This window comes from Scheffersomyces stipitis, chromosome 2 (genome assembly GCF_000209165.1).
Source record: "Scheffersomyces stipitis CBS 6054 chromosome 2, complete sequence".
Classification (NCBI taxonomy): domain Eukaryota; kingdom Fungi; phylum Ascomycota; class Pichiomycetes; order Serinales; family Debaryomycetaceae; genus Scheffersomyces; species Scheffersomyces stipitis.
Genome location: NC_009042.1, coordinates 1,710,592 through 1,728,130, shown reverse-complemented (window position 1 = coordinate 1,728,130; position 17,539 = coordinate 1,710,592). Strand labels below are relative to the sequence as shown.

The window sequence follows — 17,539 nt, the reverse complement described above, 5'->3', positions numbered from 1 at the left end:
TAACTACTGATCTCTACTTCTTTGTTCAATATTTTTCGTACTGAATAGCTTCTTCTTGGAGTTACCCCAGTATCTTTTTTTTTCATACAATCGCGTACTTCACGAAATTTCAAATTCAGAGAAAAAGGGAAAGCTTCTCTTTCCATGCCAGCAACACAATGTCACCGAAAGGTACAAGTTCAACAAATGAACATACATCAAAGAGGCGATATGCTTCATGGGATTTAGTGCAATGTCTTCTTGTGGGTTTGAATATTTCAATTAGAATCTATAGTGCGTTGTACATGATCATTGCCGATTGTGACGAAACTTTTAACTACTGGGAGCCATTGAATTTGCTCTTTCGTCGCTTTGGAAAGCAAACATGGGAATATTCACCAGAGTTTGCCTTACGTGACTATGTCTACTTATTCATTTACTACATAGTTGGAAGTCCAATTCAATTTGCATCCAAGTACTTAGAAGGTTTACCTTACCACTATTCATACTACCAATTCTATGCTATTCGTGTTTTGGCGTTGTGTGGATTCACTTCTTACACTGAAATTTCATTGTTCAACAACATAAAGCAACATATAGGTTCAAGGGTGGCAAGCTGGTTTCTCTTATTCACTTCAATTGCCCCAGGAATGTCACACGCGGGAGTCGCTTTGTTACCTTCCTCGTTTGCGATGCAATGTAATACTTTGGCCATAAGCTATGGTATCAGCGCTTTCTCTGGGGATGGCATTGCTGACTTTGTAATAGCCATTCTCCTTTTTGTTACGGGTGGGTTAATCGGATGGCCGTTTGCTCTAGCATTAGGCTTGACATTTGGACTCTACACTCTATTCAATATCAAACTTTGGAAAGATGGGAAAATGTTGATTATTATTGGAGGATGTGCTTCTGGCACTGCTCTCATATTGGCTGTTGTAGGTGTAGTCAATTCTTACCTTTATTGCAAATACTTACTTGTTCCACTTAATATTGTATTATACAATGTATTTGGTGGGGAAGGAGAGGGCCCCGAAATCTTTGGAGTTGAACCTTTCAGTTATTACATCCTTAACTTATTGCTAAACTTTAATGTTGTGTTTCCTTTGGCATATGCTGGTTCATTGATGAATCCGTTTCTTTATTCCAAATCAAAGCTATCTTTTGTTGTTGCTTCCATGCCATTACTAATTTGGAGTTTTATTTTTTTTGGACAACCTCACAAAGAAGAGAGGTTTCTCTACCCTATCTATCCCTTAATTTGCTTAAATGCGGCGTTATTGACTTCGAAATTGTTCAGCATTCATTCTCAAATTTTTGGAAAAGTTGTCCAGAGCCCAAATTATATTCGTAGGGTCTGGTCGGCATTTGTACAAGGTGGATTTGCTTTGGCCATAATTACAGTTTCAATCTTGAGGATCATTAATTTAGTCGAGAACTATTCTGCTCCGTTAGTTGTATTTTCTTCGGTTGCTGGATTGCCACAAGGAAATGATATTCAAAATGTTTGCATTGGCAGGGAGTGGTACCATTATCCAAATTCCTTTTTCTTACCTGACAACTATCGTCTAAGATTTGTCAAGAGTGGCTTCAACGGTTTGCTTCCAGGTGACTTCAATGAAGAATTTTCGACACTTAGAGAGCAAACAGCCTTTGTTCCTCAGCACATGAACAATAAGAATCAGTTCGAAGAGGATAAAGTAGTTACCTTAGAAACTTGTGATTACTACGTTGACAACACCGAACCAGTTGCTGAGGGTGAGCTCCAGCTTGTCCTGAAAGACAATGGCATTATAAAAGCTAATCTAGGTTGGGACATATTGAAATGCCATAAATTGCTACGTCCTGATGGACACCATGATGGAATAGGTAGATTTATCTACATTCCGATGTCATTGAGACTGATTGTACGTTACAACGTGGAGTACATGGAATTTTGTGTATTAAAAAGGAAAAATGGTATGGTGTAATTAAGAATTCAATTCAACCATTGCAATAGACATTAATTTGCAAATAAGTGATAAACATGTGTATACTAAATCATCAAATAGATTAATTCCAAGAAAAGTTTTGGACTTCATGAAAAATCCACCAAACAGCGGAACAAAATGACGTTGGTTTTGGAACAAAGTGGTTAATTTTTAAGAAAGTTTGTATTATATGGTTCAAATAACCACCAGGATATCGTACCAGTATTGAATCGTAGGCTAGAACTCAAAGTATTCGTTGAGAGCTGCTCGAGACTTCTCAAAGCCGTCCTTTGCTTTATCAAGAGCGTCTTGAATCAATGCTATCCAGAACTCGTCACTGCTTTCGTCCGGTATTGCAATATCTTCCGAATCTTCAGTATGCTTATTTTCATCTGATTCTCTTTTGGATTTTGCATAACTATCGCTAGTCAATTCAAAGTTGTCGAAGTTGACTTTATGACCATAGTTTTGAATTCGCTCACATTGAGTAGATATTTTAGTTAATCCCAACGCTGCGGCTGAACCTTTCAAGTAATGACCTAATGCTGATAACTTGTCCAAGTTTTTGTCCTTGAGGTTTTCGTTGATTTGTTCGAATGTATCCAAGACTTGTTCAACGAATGTTTCAAATAACGATTGAGAAAACCCTTCTTCATCTTCATCCATTGCCACCAATTCGCTGAAGACAGACCATTCAACTAAGCCGGTGTCTTGTAGACTTTGTCTTTTTGCATCTGACATTGTGCAAAAGGTGGATGTAATTATGGAAACTGTTTAGTTACTTGCAACTATGTTTAACACTGGGAAAAGGGAGAACGCGACCAATCAACACGGAGAATTCTATATGATGGATGTTATAAGCGATTGAGATTTCGTATTGATGCAAACACCTTTCTAAAATATGATGCTAAATCAAGCTTATTGATTGATTTAGGAATAATGGCGTACGTGTAGTAAGTTTGGTTTGTGATTCCTTCAGCAATTTTGTTAGTACAGTGATTTGATTTTTTATTCAAACTAGTGACCGGAATTGGTTCAAACCTTCCGGTAAAAATTCCTAATATCAAGGGCCGGAATTTGTTTCCTGAACCCCAAATAATACTCGAACGACGAATTTGATCAGCCAGCGGAGATTTTCCAACCTATCCAATTTCTATTCATATAATTGATATAGAATGGAGTCTGCTTGGGAAAGTCTAATTTCTTGAACGGATGAATCATTTCGGAATTAGGATTGTCTTCATTTACTAGGAAGAAGAAAAAACGGCAACTATCTCATAGAATTCTCTAGGACATTGTGCTTGTTTTTTTACGAATTGTCATGTATTACAATTAAAATTTGACCGATCTACTACAAACTTTTGCTCCAATGCCGAAGGTTAGAGAAACTCCAAAGGTAAAAATCTCCTTGTGGTATGACCTACTTATTATAGTCTCCTTTTTTGCGCAAGAATCTAATACAAGTATGAACTCTCTGCCAATATAGTGCAAAAAACGTAAAAACTACATACCCAAGAAGTAAAAGAAAAACAAAGAAATCTGATGATGATGATGATGATGATTCTTGCTTCGGAAGTATCAACTTTATTATCTCTTTATTCAAATCAATACTTCCTAGTTTTATTCTAATTCTATTTATCTATTGCATTAACACGTAGAATTCTAGTTGCAAAAATCATAAAGGTCTCCAAGTTTACTGGCATAATAGGTTGGGGCGACATCTTTTGGTTGCTTCAAGACATTTTCTTCAGTTTCAATCCCTGTCAAAACCAATAACGTATCTAACCCTCCGTCTCTGCCGAACTTCATGTCAGTATTTAGTCTGTCACCAATCATAAGACCTCGCTTTGGCGTTTCCCTCAAGCCTGGATTGTCTGCCTTAATTGAGTTCATCATGGATTGATTTGGCTTACCACAAACAGCGTCTGGCTGACGACCACTGGCAAATGCAACGGTTTCTATAATGGAACCAGCCCCAATCAACAATTTACCCTTGGATGGGAATGTAGAGTCGATATTGGTAGCAATAAACGGCAATGACTTGTTATCTTTCAAAAGGTATTGCATGGTAATTGATAACTTCAAGTAGTTCAAATTCAAAGTTAATCCAGCAAGAACTGCTCCTACATCTTCATCCAACTCTACCAAGTGTGGATGTTCAGGATCAAAAGCCACACCATCTTGCACTAAGACGGGGTCACTTCCACCTACAGTTGTATATCCCAACTCCTTAAGTTCCTTTTCAATACCTTCTTCTCCTAATACCCAGACTTTTTTCTCCTTTGGCAATTTAAGAATCTTATCAATGTATACTGCAGAAGCATAGGAGGAGCCAAATACTTCGTCTTTGGTGATCCCTGAGATACCAAGCTTTTGAAATTTCTTTAAGTAGTCATCTCTTGATTTGGTAGAGTTGTTTGTAACAAAGATAACTGTCTTTCTGTGCTCCTTCAATAAGTTCAAGGTCTCGGGCACATGTGGTAACAAGTGATCTCCCAACCAGAGAACACCATCACAATCGAACAAGAAATAGTCGTACTGGCCCAATAAGCTTTGAACTTGTTCCTTGTTGGTTATCTTTACCGACATGATTGATTTTTCTGTTAATTCTAGTCCTGTTTTTTAGAAAAAGAGATTGTAATCCGTCTTATAGAATCGGACGGCCTCGACAGAGAACTAATCCGGAACAATCCCCTCCTGTACCGGATTTGAATTGCAGGCTTACAAGAGAGAAATTAAATTTGGTGAACAAAATTAGAAGTGGAAGAGCCATGGTATCCTCCTTAAAATAATAGATCATAAGATGCAATGAAGGCTGCCTTAATAAGTACACTGAACTACGAAATTACTTGTACCACAATTTCCTCAATAGATTACTTTTTCTTCAATTATATGAAAAGTACTTGATAACAAAAATAACTATAAGCTGCAATGATTGCAGTTAAGGATCGTAGCAATCTTATGACAAGATTTGGAGTGGAAATGAAATCTACGGAACTGTGACTTTTTCGTAACCACCGCCATGCGTGAGAACAGAATTTGAAACCTTCTGTATAACTTAAATGCAAGTAAGATTATTGCCGATAAGACGTAATAATTAGAGTATCATACTATTGTATACCCAGAATTCATTTCATCTTTAAAAAACTGGAGGTGCCATAGTTAATATTCTTGACTGTTCAGATGGACTCTGGGAACCGCCATATAAACGACAATATGCTTAACGTTCGGATGGAGCTACACCGGCTGTGTACTTTGGGAAACGGAACTTGGACTTGTCGTTGTATATCTCTTCATCGAATTTGGACTTATTTTCATCACTCATGGATCCTCTAACCAAATCTTGTCTTTGCTTCTCAGAGAAATATCTTCTAGCAACATTTCTGTCTTCTTCAGCTAACAACAATGGCTCCAAGTAAAAACGAGCCCACTGTCTTTCTCTTAGCAATTCACGTTGTTCATCAACACCTTTGTAGAATCTGTAGAAACCGAAAGCCATGAGACCGGTTATACCCCAGAAGTAAATAGACGGTCTGAATCCTCTAGATGGAAGATTTCTCTTCCATTGAACTGGCTCATACCCTCCGATAGGTGGCAAATCTTGCATTTTTACGTATGTTATGTGCTTGTTGGAGGTCAATATAACAACGCAACCCATTTTTCATTGCTGATATTTTTGCAAGAATTCATTGGGCAGAAATAATGGAAAGTGCGCACTACCTCAGCGCTACCATCATCACGTGCTTTATCAAGCAGAAATGCTTCGTCTTGGTCCCCATACGTACATACAGAAATGATACTTTGTAGTAAAAATACAATTAGGTTACTATCGTATAAATTATTTTTTGTAACTATGCATGCCTATATGTAGAAAATGAAATGTGGACATGAGAAAAGAGATAAAGTAACCAACTAGGATTTTATTTAATGTCGAACACTGGCTTCAACTTTTTGATCAAGAGCCAGTCATCTCTGGAGACAGTGTCACGGAAAGCTGGATCCTTCAAGGTATCAATTGACCTACGAGTGATTAATGAGTACAAGTTATCAGTCTCATCAACGTGTCTTCCCCAGGTTGGTTGGGCAGATGATGGATTGTCCAATCTCATGGCAACACCAGCAGAAGTTTGGCCCTTCTTAATAATGTCGTGAGATTTGTGGTTAACTTCCAAAGAAACTACCTTGCCCAAAACCATGATGTTAGGCTGCTTTGTAACAGGATCTTGACGAACAGCACATATTGGAGTACCGATACGAACGGCGCCCTCAACAACGTCAACACCAATGATCATTGGGTTACGCTTGTTGATAATTTGAATTGTCTTCAAGACACATGGCAAGACAGCATATTCCATGAAATCCTTTCGACGGATTTCGAGAAGCTTTTCCTGGTAAGCAGTAAATGCATCGAACAAATGGTAGATAATATCAGCATTGAAAATCTTAATGTTTTGTTCGTCAGCATATTGTTCAGCTTCCTTATCAACCTTGACATCGAAACACAACATAACTGCTAGTTCTGGAGCTTTCTCTAGCATGGTTGTAGCTTTCATTACATCTCTCTTGTAGACTGGACCCAAACCAATAGACATAACTGGAATCTTCATATCCTTAAGGAAATCCAACAAGGCTTCCAAGGAACCCAATGTAGAAGCTTGAACTACCACACCCTTACCAGATGTATCAACCGAGTCCAACAAACCTGTTAAGTCATCCATAACTTCTTCCATAATTTCATCTTCATCGTCGTCTTCACCGACAACGATCAATCTGGAACCAGCAACAGCCTTTTCCAAATCATTAGCAGCAATCTTGACACCCAAAGCAGCCTTGACCTCCTTGTGGTGAACATATTCAGATTTGACACGCAATTCACGAGCAGGTGGAGGAGTTAATAATGCTCTGATATTTGTCGCTATTGGCCCGTTCAAACCACACAATACAACTCTATCACCCTCCCTCAAAATACCGTTTGACAACACAACATCAATAGTGTAACCGAAACCTTCAACAACCTTGACTTCCAAAATTGTAGCTTCAACCTTACTTAAGTACATCAATTGCTTAGACATTCTCTTCTGAGTCAACTCAAGCAACAACCACAACAAATCTGGAACACCTTCTCCAGTGACAGCTGAAGTTGGAACAATGGAAACGTACTTTGAAATATTCTTGTTTTGGAAATACAATTCTGAGTTCAAACCTTGTTCAGATAAGGCAAGCCTGATCTGTTCGTATCTGTTATGAAATTCTGCTTGAACCGCCTTCGATTGCTTAGCGAAGGAATCTCTAAACGAGTTGTTTGGAATCTCTTTCCAGTCATACAATCTATCAATTTTGTTCAAAGCAACTACGAATGGTGCTTTTCTGTCCCTCAATAATCTTATAGATTCAAGAGTTTGTTGTTCCAAACCATGCATGATGTCAATGACCAAAATCGCAATATTACATAAGGAAGAACCACGAGATCTCAAGTTTGTGAAGGACTCATGTCCCGGTGTATCAATAATCAACAAACCAGGAACATCGAAAGTCTGCTTTTCGTATTGAGCCATGACAGAAGTCTTGTGCTTAAGAGCATCTATTGGAAAGTAAGTAGCACCGATTTGTTGGGTTATACCACCAGCTTCACCTCCTTGAACATTAGTTTGACGAACTTTGTCCAATAATTTAGTCTTTCCAGTATCGACGTGACCCAAAATACAACAAATAGGAGAACGCAAATCCTTTTCCGGAGAAATAGTCTTTTGGGCAGCCAACTTAGCTTGTTCGGCGGCGGCGGCAGCAGCTGCAGCAGCTCTTGCCTCTTCTTCTTTCTTCTTTCTAGCAGCTTCTTCTTGAGATTTACGTTCGGCTTCCTCCCTAGCTTTACGTTCCGCTTCTTCTTCTTCAGCTTCAGCATCATTATCCTCTTCAACGTCAGCTTTATCTTCAACATCTTCATTCAAAGCAGCTTCCCAATCATCGGCCACTGGTTCATCGTCATCGAGAGCCATTTTTTCCCAGTCATCGACAGGAACTTCGTCTTCCTCCTCATTGACCTTCTTTGATTCAGAGGCAGTAGAAGCAGGCTTTTGAATGAAAGTTTTAGCTTTGGTAGACTTCTTCTTAGTGTAGACAACCTTCTTTGGTTTAGGTCCGTCAGGAGATTGTTGTAAACCAGCAACAGTAACATTACCTTGTAACAATTGCTGACGACGACGCTCTTGTAACTTCTTCTCTTCCTTTTGTTTCTTAGTTAACAACTTACCTTCTGCTTTCAATTGTTCTTTCTTTAATCTGTCCTTTTCTTTCTTAGCGGCTCTAACAGCTTCTTTTCTTTCTTCTTCTTCAGCTGCCAATCTCTCTTCTTCCAATCTCTTGGCTTCCTCTTCTTCCTCTAATCTCTGCTGCTCCTCTTCAAGTTGCTTTTTCAACTCTAATCGCTTTCTCAAAGCAGCAAGACCAGCCGGGGCCTTCTTACCTCCTTTCTTAGCTGGGGTCTTCTTGGCTTCGACTTCTTCAGCTTCTGGTTCAGGAGTTGCAGAAGCGGATGCATTAGCAGCGGCTGCATTTTGCTTGTTAGCTTCCTTGATTTGTTCTTTCTTAGTAGCTTGTTGCGCTTTCTTCTTTGCTGCCTGTTCCTTCTTCAACTGTTTTTCAGCTTCCTTCTTCAATCTTTCCTTTTCCTTCTTGGATAAGATCTTAGGACCATCTTTGGTCTTCTTGTCTTCCTCTTCCTTTTGGTCCTTTTTTTGCTTGGATTTACGGATAGAACTTAAGAAATCACCAGCGATGTCATCGGCAGATGCAGCTTCTGGTTCTTCTTGTGCTGAAGTCTCTTGTGGAGCATCGCCATTTTCGGTTGGTTCTTCACCAAGGTGTTCAGCTCCGGTGTTTTCCTGGTCGAGTTCTTCATCGTCCCAGAAATCTCCTCCAGATTTAGCTCCTTTTTTAGATTTCTTTGCCATTGTTGCAGTAAATCAACTATAGTTAGTTGATGTTGAATCAAAATTGCTGCAGTCTTTTATTAGCCATCATAGGAATGAAATTTTTTTCACTCCAAAATTGTAAGCACACACGACATTTTTTTTTTTCGGTTACTACAACTTTACATGGTTGAGAAAAGAATCATTAAAATTAAACTATTGTTGTAGGACTAACAAAAACAGCAGTTCGAGATGACGACAGTGGAAAAGATCAAGGCCATCGAAGATGAGATGGCCAAGACTCAAAAAAACAAGGCTACATCTTTCCATTTGGGTCAGCTTAAAGCGAAGTTGGCAAAATTGAGAAGAGAGCTCTTAACTGATGGTTCCTCTGGAGGTGGAGGTGCTGGTATCGGTTTCGATGTAGCTCGAACTGGTGTGGCGACTATTGGGTTTGTTGGCTTCCCTTCTGTGGGTAAGTCGACGCTTTTAAATAAGTTGACTGGTACCCATTCAGAAGCAGCTGCATATGAATTCACAACCTTAACTACAGTTCCTGGGACAATCAAGTATAAGGGTGCCAAAATCCAAATGTTGGATTTGCCAGGTATTATCGAAGGCGCTAAAGATGGTAAAGGTAGAGGTAGACAGGTTATTGCTGTTGCACGTTCTGTGAATTTACTTTTCTTGGTATTGGATGTGAACAAACCTTTGCAACACAAGAGAATCATCGAACATGAATTAGAGGGAATGGGTATAAGAATCAACAAGGAACCTCCCAACATTGTAATACAGAAGAAAGAGAGAGGAGGCATCAATATCACAAACACTGTGCCTTTGACCCACTTGGACAATGACGAAATTAGAGCAGTTATGTCAGAATATAAGATTAACTCAGCAAACATTGCTTTCAGATGTGACGCTACTGTTGATGACTTAATTGATGCTATCGAAGCCAAAGCAAGAAGATACATTCCTGCTATCTACGTCTTGAACAAAATCGACTCTTTTTCCATTGAGGAATTGGACTTGTTGACCAGAATTCCCGACGCCATTCCAATCTCATCAGGCAATGGCTGGAACTTAGACGATCTTCTTCAAATGATGTGGGACAAGCTCAAATTGGCCAGAGTGTATACAAAGCCTAAGGGTAAATTACCTGACTTCAGTGAACCAGTTGTTTTGAGAAGTGATAGATCTACAGTAGAGGACTTCTGTAACTCTATTCACAAGTCATTGGTCGAAGACTTCAGAAATGCTTTGGTTTACGGAACGTCAGTGAAGCATCAACCTCAAATTGTTGGTCTCAGTCACACACTTGAAGATGAAGATGTAATTACAATTTTGAAGAAGTAAATAATTGGGGTCGTAAGACGGTGCATAGTATACAATAAGAAAAAACATAGGTTTGTAAGCCGTAGACACATTAATAGCATGAGAAGTTGAACTCACAGAACCCTCTTCCATGAATATCAGAATGAAGAGTATAATCACGTGACTTAAATAAATTTTTTCGTGAAATTTCTTTTCGATCCCATTCGTAGCTTGTTTGCTTTGGTTTGAAAAGGAAGCTGAAGGCACCAAGAAGACCGTCATTCAGCTTTAAAGATTTGACTATCTGCGGCAGATTCTTGTGAAAGGTAAAATTGATTCAAATGTCCGTTTTGCCCGACCAAATCCGTGGTGTGTTGGCCCAGTTGTTGCACAGCTTGTCTTCGTCAGACAATAGCGTCAGATCTGGTGCTGAAAAATCCCTTGAAAGCGAATGGACTAATACTAGCAATGTTGAGATGCTTCTCACTTACTTAGCCGAGGAAGCCTGTAGTGGAGCCGATGAAAGTACCCGATCCTTTGCTGCTGTTTTGTTTAGACGTGTTGCAATAAAGTCTCCTAAGGAGTTGGCCAGTGTAACTGATAGAACTATAGGGGTGATCAGCGAACCTGTAAGACAACAAATTCGCTCGATATTATTGCGAGGATTCGCCTCTCAACAGACAAACCAAGTGAGACACAAGCTTTCTGATGCAATCTCAGAAGTTGCAAAGGAAGACGCTTCCCCACAAGGTAGTTGGAACGAGCTTATTCCAGCATTGTTTGAAGCTACCAGAAATACCGATCCAAGTTTTCGCGAGTCTGCTTTCCGTGTTTTCTCCTCAGCCCCCGAGTTGATTGATAAGTCTTATCTCGATCTGGTGTTACCAATTTTCAACTCCGGTTTCGAGGATAGTGACGATGATGTTCGTATTGCTGCCTGTTCTGCTTTTGTGGCATTTTTCAGAGAGTTGCCTAAGAAGAGCTGGCAGTCATTATCTCCTTTATTACCTAATCTTTTGAACTCCTTGCCAAGATTTTTACTGAATGGCCAAGATCAAGCTTTGGCTTCTGTATTGGAATCTCTCATCGATTTGGTAGAGCTTGCCCCAAAGATGTTTAAAGATATGTTCCCCACCATCATCGAGTTTTGCGCAGCAGTCTCTAAGAATAAGGAATTGGAAGCTAACACTCGTATGGCCTCTCTTGAATTGTTAACTACGTTTGCTGAAGTGTCTCCACAAATGTGTAAGCGTACTCAGTCATATACTGACAACATGGTACTTATCACATTGTCAATGTTAACCGAAGTATGTATGGACGATGATGAAGCAGCAGAATGGAACAACAACGATGACTCAGAAGACGACGAAGATGAAGAACATGATGCTGCTCGTCAAGCATTAGACAGAGTAGCATTAAGATTGAACGGTCAGGCTCTAGCTGGTCCCTTGTTCCAGTATTTACCTGCCATGATCCACTCTACATCTTGGAGAGAGCGCCAAGCTGCTTTAATGGCATTGTCGTCTACTGCTGAAGGATGTGTTGATGTATTGATTGATGAGATCCCTAGAATTTTAGATCTTATTTTGCCAACTTTGGATGACAGCCATCCTAGAGTCCAGTATGCGTGCTGTAACGCATTGGGACAGATGTCTACCGATTTTGCAGATGTCATCCAAAGAACTGCAGGTGCAAGGATATTGCCAGCCTTGATTTCCAAACTTACAAACAAATCTGTTCCAAGGGTTCAAGCCCACGCGGCTGCTGCTTTGGTTAATTTCTCCGAGGCCGCATCCAAAGACACATTAGAACCTTACTTGGACGATTTATTGAACAACTTGTTGGTATTGCTACAATCTCCGAAAAGGTACGTCCAGGAACAGGTGTTAACAACCATTGCTATTATTGCAGATGCTGCAGAAAACAAATTTATAAAGTACTATGATACATTGATGCCAATTTTGACATCCGTCTTAAAAACGGATATAGGGGATGAAAACAGTCTAATAAAGGCTAAATGCATTGAATGCTCCACTTTGATTGCTTTGGCTGTTGGTAAGGAGAAATTTGCTCCTCATTGTCAGGACTTGATTCAATTATTTGGTCACGTACAAGAAACAATTACGCAAGACGACGATCCAATCAAGCAGTATTTAGAACAAGGCTGGGGCAGAATTTGCCGAATTATTGGAAAGGACTTCCTTCCGTACCTTCCTGCCGTATTGCCCCCTCTTTTCGAAGCAGCAAAGGCAACTCAAGACATATCTTTGTTGGAAGAGGAGCAAGCCGAAGAGTTCAATTCAAATGAAGAGTGGGACGTTATTAATTTATCAGGAAAGCTCATTGCAGTTCATACTGCAGCTTTGGATGATAAGGTGTCTGCGATGGATCTTCTTAGAACCTATGCTGTACAATTGAAAGGAGATTTCTTCCCTTGGGTAAAAGAAATTGTTCAAGATATTGGGATCCCGGCGCTAGATTTTTACTTGCATGATGGAGTGAGAGGTTCAGCTGCCCTAACCTTAGCTTCTTTGTTAAGGTGCTCTGTTTATGCTACAGGTAATTCATCAAATGACACATTGGAACTCTGGTCTCAGATTTCAAACAAGCTTGTGGAGGTTTTGACCAGTGAACCAGTTCCCCAATTATTGGTTGCCTACTACACCGCTTTGGTCGAATCCATAAACGTACTTGGTCCAAATTCCTTATCTGCAACGCAGTTGAAGTCTTTGGCTACTTCTATAAATGCAAACTTGGTTGAGATTTACGAGAGAATAAAGGCCAGAGACAATGAAGATGACGAGTACACTGAAGACATCGAGGAAGACGAAGACGAGTACACTGATGAAGAGTTGCTTGATGAGATCAACAAAGCTATTTCTGCTATCTTCAAGAATTCCAAGGCTAACTTCTTGCCAGCATTTCAAGAGCTTGTTCATACCATTGGTTCTTTCGTCGTAGATGACAACACTAACATTAAACTTTGCGGATTGTGTGTTGTATGTGATGTTTTGGAACACTGCGGAGCAGATTCAGTCTTATTTAAAGATATCTTTCTCAATGTAATCGGTGAGTCCATCACATCAGCTCACGCAGGAATCCGACAAGCTGCTTCATATGCAGTGGGTGTTGCAGCTCAATACGGTGGTGAACCTTTTGCTGACTTCTGTTTGGCCTGCTTGGAGCCAATGTTCAAGATGGCTTCCGTGCCTGATGCGCGCGCTGATGAGAACATTCATGCCACAGAAAATTCAGTTGCAGCAATTGCGAAAGTTTGCCATAGATTTTCAAGCTCTATTCCAAATATTGATGCTGTTATAGATCAATGGATAAACTTGTTGCCAGTCGTTCAAGACGATCAGGCTGCACCATTTGCTTACACGTTCTTGAGTGAGCTTATTCAGAACCAACATCCATCGATTCAAAATCAAACACCTAAGGTTGTAGATTCCGTAATTCAGGCATTAGCACATGGTTCGATTGCTGGTAATAATGCAGAAAGACTCATTGCATCTACAAGACAATTATTGAGCTCTATTCCACAAAGTGAGGCTATGGCTTTGTTACAAAAGAATAGTTCTGATATAGACGTGGTACAAAAGTACTTCTCCTAGTAGAAGTGCAAGCGTCAGATACTTAGACTGTCATAATTGGATAAATATTCAATATATAGCTGTAATAATATTTTTTACATTCAACTCCTGCATAATTAAATAGTGAGATTTAAGATCAAAATACAACCTTACCTTTGCCAACCTGAAGAACAGCGCATTTGATTGCAGAACGCCAATGTCAACGTCTTCAGCAACAGAAAGAATGAGTTCTTCGTCCTCTCGCTCAAATAACCGACGCCACTCAATGAATTCGATTGAATCTAGTGTTACTCGATTGCTAGTTTCTACGAAACATCTTCTTGAGAGTCTAACTCAATGGGCGAGACAAGAGGCGGATGATAAATACGTTTCTGATGCATATGTTAAATTGGGCAATAACTTTCGAGCTGCAACTAAAGCATTTACAAATAGCGGAGTAGACATCTCAGACCTAGGAGATGTGCCTCAAGCATTGAGAATCATCTTGGAAGCAGCGTTGAGTGAGGCACCCAGCCAAGAGAATTTAGATAGATTCTTACCCAATATCAGGAATATTATTGTTAGCTTGTTGCTGAATTTAAAAGCAAAACAAGCAAAGGCGGAAGCAATCGCGAAGTCAAAACGATTAGTTTCCGAACCCCCTGCTTTTCATGGATCTGATTCCACCACAACGGCATCTTCGTCTTCAATACCAGATCTCGATTCTGCAACCTCTACTGCAAAGGCAGAGTATCCAGATACTCAACCCAACGATGCCTCTGATTTTAAGAAAAATTTGGCCGTGAATGATGCGTTAACGCAATTGCAGAAGGGTAATGTTCTCCAACGCCGTGCTTCTAAACGTTTCAGTGCATATCAGTTTGCGAAGCTAACAAACGTATCCCATAACACAGCTTTGCCAAGATTAACACAAGAGTACACAAGTTCAAATGAGGATCAGAAGCTCCCTGAAGATGACGAAATAGACGAAATAGAAAGGCCCATTATGTCTAATGTGGACATTTCATTAGTAAATATTTTCCTCAAAATCGGCAGTAAAACTAAAAAAGCTAAAATTTCATTGCCAGTTTCCCTTGCTTCCGTCAGACTTCTATTCGTGGAAAAATTTGCTTACTCTCCAGGATCTTCCTCATTTCCAGATATATATGTTCAAGATCCGAACAGTAACATTTCGTACGAACTCGAGGATCTTGAAGATGTTAAAGATGGTACATTGCTCAGTCTAAATGATCCTGATTCGCAGGCATTTCTAATAAAAGGTCTTGATTCAAAAGTTCAGTCACTTTCAGCGAAGTTAGACTTGATGAGCTTGGAAATTCGCAATCAGATTAGAGAAGAAGTTGGAGCTATAGAAATTCCGACACCTACTGTTATTGCAACCCCGGTTTCTGATATTTCCAACCAGAAGGAAGTAAAATCTTTAGACTCATCTGGAGCAAAGAAGGAATTGATTGCAATTGAACAGGAATTGAAATCAATTAGACAAATTCAACGCGTCTCAAGTGATCAAGTAAGGCTGATTGTCAACGATCTAGTGCTGGCTTCCAAGGCTGTTCATGACAATGTACAGTCACACAATGATTCTAACAGAGTATATATGGATGCTTGTCACTCAAAATTGTCAGAAGAGTCTGATATCTTGTTGACTAAAGTTGATGACTTGCAGGATGTAATGGAAGCCCTAAGAAAGGATGTTGCTCAGAGAGGTGTTAGAGTAGGTGAAAAACAGCTTAAATCAACTCAAAAGGAGATAGATGACGCAAAAGTTTCGCTTCAGCTGATGTCAGAATATATTTCTCGAGAAAGAGTAGTATGGAAAAAGATATGGGAATCAGAACTTGATAAAGTCTGCGAAGAACAACAGTTTTTTAATCTACAAGATGATTTGACGCAGGATCTAGAAGATGATATTAGGAAAATAGAGGAAACATACAAGTTGATTGAGAAATGCTCTTTGGAGCAAATCAAACAATCATCCTCCAAAAGAAATAGAGTAGCTGCTCAGTTGTATATACCTGAGCCTGGAGAGAGCCTTCACAGTATTAAGGATGCAGTTCTCAGCGAAGTTGCTGCATTGAGACCAAATCACGAAAGCAGAGTCTTGGCCATTGAGAGAGCTGAAAAATTAAGAGAAAGAGAGAGGGAATTATTGAAGCTAAATAAATTTCAAGAAGAACTAGGTGATTTTGTTGTGGACAACAAACTAAAAAAGTCAGGAGGTATTGAAGAGTTAGAAAAACAAAGACAGCTTAAGGACAGCGAAAACTTAAAGAGTTCATTTGGGATCATTTAATTGGCTATATATCTATTGAATGTATTCGTTTCAAAACATCCATAAATTGAGGAATGCTTTGGAATTCCAATTGCAAAGTAGATTTAAAGTCTATAATAATATCGTCAAAACCAACATGTTCACCATTAATTTCAAAGAATTTTTCCAAAGTTATCTGTAGTAACTGTATCAAAAAAGCTTCAAATTCAAGCTCAGAAAAGCTTGAATCTTTCTTCACCAAGTGTTTGTACTCGGACCGAAAAGTTGACATAAGGGAACCCAACAAATTATTTATGTTGTGAAGAATCGTCTTGAGAGTGTCCAATTCCAAGTCCAACATAAAATCACATAGCCTTTGTTTATAACATGAACTTAAATATTCAAATGCTGTCTTAAAAGACTTTTGAGAAGATAATGAAGGAAATGGGTTTTTTGTGAATTCTCGACTAATTTCTAATGTACCAATTTCTATGACCAAGCCAACGAATCTGAAAGAGTCGGTAGTATTTCTATCATTAATAATTGAAGTCTTCTCAGAGTTAACAACGGCGCCATATTCGTTCAAAGACTCGCCATTGATAACATCAAGAACCTTTTGATAATTGTTAAATCTAGTGGTAATCACCAAAAAGTCATCTGCTAATCTGGCAATGAGCGAATCTTCACAACAAAGTAAAAATTGAAATTGCTCTTGAATCATGTCGTCATATACGATATCGCAGAATGTTCCCAGTAAAGGTAAGCCCTGGAAAATCCCTGTCTTTCTTGAATAGAATTTTCCTCCATTAATACTCACTATAGAGTCAAAGATTTGAGTTTTCGATATTTCAAGTATTTCTTTTTTACTGAACTTTAATGTCTTCGTTCTGTCGATTAAAACTCGAGCGTCATTTTTCGATATTAAGCTTTCGTCCAACTTATAGGTATGAGCATTGCCTCCGTGTCTAATTTCAGTAATCATAGCCTTTAATTTGGAATTTCTTGTAGAATTCTCTGAATACTGTCTTGTGAAAAATTCTGTATCATCATCAATTCCATCAAATAAGCTCTCCAAACTGACCACGATCCGGCTCTGATTTAGGTTGTCATAGCATGTTTTCATATCAAATTTTACAAAATATAGATTTGGCACTTGACCAAAACGGTCAAGAAGGCTGAACTTGAAACTCGAAATTTGTGTGGCAATATCTCGAAAAGATCTACTTCTGGGTATAGTCCTATTTCTTACTTCGTTAGATCGACGACTGAGAATTTGCCTAACTGGACGAAGGATTCCATTAACGTATCGAATATATTCATATTTCTGTTTCTCTACTGTCTTCGCATCTTGATTACGAGAAAGACCAAAGGGAGTTCTACTAGGAACGCAAATAAAACGAAAGTCCCTTTTCTTTGGGATGAGCCTCATTCTACCGTAATTAAACTTGCAGTCAAGACCTTTGACATGAAGTTCTTCTCCCATCCTTACCTCCTCCAAAAATGTCTCAATATACTTACTCACCCAAG

The 17,539-nt window shown here is 39.2% G+C and overlaps 8 protein-coding genes across 8 annotated transcripts; 4 read left to right on the top strand and 4 right to left on the bottom strand. All coding sequences in view use genetic code 12, as the record gives it.

Annotated features, from left to right (window-relative positions):
* Positions 1-227: 227 nt before the first annotated feature.
* Positions 228-1,946, top strand: ALG9 (mannosyltransferase; the record flags this gene model as incomplete). Its single annotated transcript, XM_001383059.1, has 2 exons — positions 228-432; positions 466-1,946. Coding segments are annotated over 2 exons (1,686 nt in total), but the record flags the coding sequence as incomplete, so codon positions are not given.
* A 237-nt stretch (positions 1,947-2,183) lies between these two features.
* On the bottom strand, positions 2,184-2,687 carry PICST_40734 (putative response regulator phosphotransferase; the record flags this gene model as incomplete). Its single annotated transcript, XM_001382518.1, has 1 exon — positions 2,184-2,687. One exon carries the CDS (start codon positions 2,685-2,687, stop codon positions 2,184-2,186), a length of 504 nt encoding a protein of 167 aa, XP_001382555.1.
* Positions 2,688-3,608: 921 nt separating this feature from the next.
* Positions 3,609-4,535, bottom strand: PHO13 (p-nitrophenyl phosphatase; the record flags this gene model as incomplete). Its single annotated transcript, XM_001382517.1, has 1 exon — positions 3,609-4,535. One exon carries the CDS (start codon positions 4,533-4,535, stop codon positions 3,609-3,611), a length of 927 nt encoding a protein of 308 aa, XP_001382554.1.
* A 264-nt stretch (positions 4,536-4,799) lies between these two features.
* On the bottom strand, positions 4,800-5,553 carry PICST_76226 (NADH-ubiquinone oxidoreductase; the record flags this gene model as incomplete). The annotated part of the gene is made up of 1 exon (XM_001382516.1): positions 4,800-5,553. One exon carries the CDS (start codon positions 5,551-5,553, stop codon positions 5,167-5,169), a length of 387 nt encoding a protein of 128 aa, XP_001382553.1. The 3' UTR covers positions 4,800-5,166.
* Positions 5,554-5,749: 196 nt separating this feature from the next.
* PICST_82202 (general translation factor eIF2) lies at positions 5,750-8,896 on the bottom strand (the record flags this gene model as incomplete). The annotated part of the gene is made up of 2 exons (XM_001382515.1): positions 5,750-8,766; positions 8,803-8,896. The coding sequence occupies 2 exons, from the start codon at positions 8,894-8,896 to the stop codon at positions 5,867-5,869; spliced, it is 2,994 nt and encodes a 997-aa protein (XP_001382552.1). The 3' UTR covers positions 5,750-5,866.
* A 201-nt stretch (positions 8,897-9,097) lies between these two features.
* On the top strand, positions 9,098-10,249 carry PICST_81735 (GTP-binding protein). Its single transcript, XM_001383058.1, has one exon. It carries the CDS (start codon positions 9,107-9,109, stop codon positions 10,208-10,210), a length of 1,104 nt encoding a protein of 367 aa, XP_001383095.1. The 5' UTR covers positions 9,098-9,106; the 3' UTR covers positions 10,211-10,249.
* Positions 10,250-10,419: 170 nt separating this feature from the next.
* Positions 10,420-13,866, top strand: PSE1 (Karyopherin Functions in nuclear transport of proteins). Its single transcript, XM_001383057.1, has one exon. The coding sequence runs from the start codon at positions 10,510-10,512 to the stop codon at positions 13,780-13,782; it is 3,273 nt and encodes a 1,090-aa protein (XP_001383094.2). The 5' UTR covers positions 10,420-10,509; the 3' UTR covers positions 13,783-13,866.
* A 118-nt stretch (positions 13,867-13,984) lies between these two features.
* Positions 13,985-16,054, top strand: BUD6 (bud site selection protein; the record flags this gene model as incomplete). Its single annotated transcript, XM_001383056.1, has 1 exon — positions 13,985-16,054. The coding sequence occupies one exon, from the start codon at positions 13,985-13,987 to the stop codon at positions 16,052-16,054; it is 2,070 nt and encodes a 689-aa protein (XP_001383093.2).
* Between the last annotated feature and the right edge of the window lie 1,485 nt (positions 16,055-17,539).